Below are 2,320 nucleotides of genomic sequence, written 5' to 3'. Positions count from 1 at the left end.
TTGGGCCCACTCCCTAAAATGATCTTGGAAAAATGGATGTACTGAGTAGATATAAAAAAATGAATCAAGGTGGCCCCACAGCTACAGTCTGACCTAACTCGGTTTAATCCTGAACTGACCGAATCCTTTCCGCGATGGAATCGTCATGTGCCAGCGATAAACGGCCCGATAGGGGTCTATATGATGCGTTACAACCCTATCTACCGGTACAACAAGTTAGAACCAAAATTTTAAACGACTGGCATACATTCAATTTAATCAGAACCGTCCAGATCATAGCTCCACTCTAAACAGACCATGACCTGAAAATCTTGTTCATTCAATGAAATAGACCACCCCATTGGTATCTATTGGACGGCCAAGATAGTTTATTAGTCTTAATTCCAATCAACCGTCATCTCCACAATGGGCTCAAAATTTTGGACGGTCAGGATTTCCACACATGTATCACAAGTTCAACAGATGAGATACCACGCCATAAAAGACGTTGACGAACTATTGCAGTACCGCAGCCCGTTCTGAATACCGCTTTGTCACGAAAAAGAAGTTTCACCGCAACCGTCTGATTTGTGGCCTCCAAACCAACGGCAGAAAGTAAAATTATAAGGAGAAAAAAGGCCAATGATCCAAGTTTGTATGATTTTTTTAACGTGAACCATCCATATGAGGGCCTTCTAGACGTATGGCCTAGATTCATCTACCGGACCTTTTACTAGTTTTTGATGTCCACCAATCCTATAGGCGTATCTTATATAAGTGCCACGTGTCCATCCAGGAAGGTGCCCCGTCCACCCAACTTGTGCTATGACGCCGAGCACCTTATCGTTCCCTCATTTTAAAAGGTCCCAGATCCGATCGAATAAGAGCAGCGTGCCGAAATGGATGGCTGAAGATCACCCGCCATGTGGCCGCGAAACATGAATCAGCCGTATGGCGGATAATCCGTCCATTCTCGATGGACAAAAAGCTTTCTTCCAAAGAGAAAATAAAAGAACGAAACCGTCCTTCGTAGAAAAAGCCCATCTCCTCTTCCCCTTCACTCACTCCCATTCTACTCCGGCACCAGAAAACCATGTAACAGGTGATAGAGAGAGATCAAAGGGTGCGCATTACGCATAACCGCACAAAGTAGAGAAGGAGAGAGAGAGTGAGAGAGAGAGAGAGAGAATGGCGACGCTGCAGAAATTCAAGGTCCTCGCGACTCGATGCGCGCTCTCATCCAGCCCCTCTCAAAGTCCCAACACGAGCCCCGCCTTCCAAATCCGGCGCCGGACGACCCTCAGAAAGCTCCTCGGCCGAGGAGGGAACCGACGATTCGTGCGCCGAGGAGGAGAGCCCCCCGACCGAGATCGCCAAAAGATCGTCACCGATCCGGCTGAGAAGAAGGCGCTTCTCAGTCATACACTGAAGGATCTGTTCGTCTCATCCCCGCCGTTGGATGACATAGGAGGGAACTGTACGGAGAGAGAGAGCGGAGGTAGAATGTTGGGATTCGAAGGAGGTTTCGTGAGCCGGCGTAACGGGGCGGTTACAGGGAGGGGCATGTCGGGGGCGTTTCGGTATCGGATGCTGAGGAAGGTTTGGAGGCCGGTGCTGGTCCCGATTCCTGAGTAGATGGTAAGAAAAGGTACGGATAACACGAAGATAATTTGGGTGTGTTTTGTAAATTTTTTGGGTTTGAAATTTCAACAGGGATATCTCTGCAAGAGGATAATAATTCATCTAGTGGGTCTTGCTAACGTGCGCCCAGGGACAACCTGCGCTTTAACCAGAGCCTGATTTTCTTTTTATTTATTTATTCCCTTTTTATCAGATTCTGCTCTGACCGAGTCCTCGCCCCCACGTGCGGCACGTGTCAGCGAGATCCTGATCGTGGCCTATTCCAGACCGGTCATCTTCATCAGGTGGCCACACGTGTATGAAAATCAATGTTCGGAAAAGGATACGTTGGGTGTCCGATCGCAGTAATGCCTGATGGGGTTCACACGTGTGCGTACAGGAAGCCCCATCGTCGCTCCTTTCCCTACGGAGGTGTACTGTGTACGTGAATGTGATGGTGGTGTATCATGAACTTGGGCCCATGTGTTTATAGAAGTGGGCCCAAGGACTTGAATGATGATCTGACAGCGGGCCACGTCTTCCATGATCTTTCAGACCACAGAATCCTCACCATCCATTCTTTGGCATTGTCTGTTAAATGTGGACAATTACGTGGTTCTTTGGTTGGAGTTATTTGCGGAGTGGTCCTGCCACGTTTGGACCATTAATTCTGCTCCTGGTTCACCAAAAGTGGGCCATCTTAAAGGAGCACGTGTCAGGA

General features: G+C 48.4%; 1 protein-coding gene across 1 annotated transcript; it reads left to right on the top strand.

Annotated features, from left to right (window-relative positions):
• Window positions 1-852: 852 nt before the first annotated feature.
• LOC131235069 (uncharacterized) lies at window positions 853-1,771 on the top strand. Its single transcript, XM_058232175.1, has one exon. The coding sequence runs from the start codon at window positions 1,168-1,170 to the stop codon at window positions 1,612-1,614; it is 447 nt and encodes a 148-aa protein (XP_058088158.1). The 5' UTR covers window positions 853-1,167; the 3' UTR covers window positions 1,615-1,771.
• The last annotated feature ends 549 nt before the right edge of the window (window positions 1,772-2,320 follow it).

The sequence above is a fragment of the Magnolia sinica genome, chromosome 19 (genome assembly GCF_029962835.1).
Source record: "Magnolia sinica isolate HGM2019 chromosome 19, MsV1, whole genome shotgun sequence".
Taxonomy (NCBI): Eukaryota; Viridiplantae; Streptophyta; class Magnoliopsida; order Magnoliales; family Magnoliaceae; genus Magnolia; species Magnolia sinica.
The sequence above is the reverse complement of the archived record's forward strand: the minus strand, read 5'-3'. Positions and strand labels throughout refer to the sequence as shown.

What these genes read in the sequence shown, in the direction of transcription:
- LOC131235069 (XM_058232175.1), top strand. Translation starts at nt 1,168, where the DNA reads ATGGCGACGCTGCAGAAATTCAAGGTCCTCGCGACTCGATGCGCGCTC.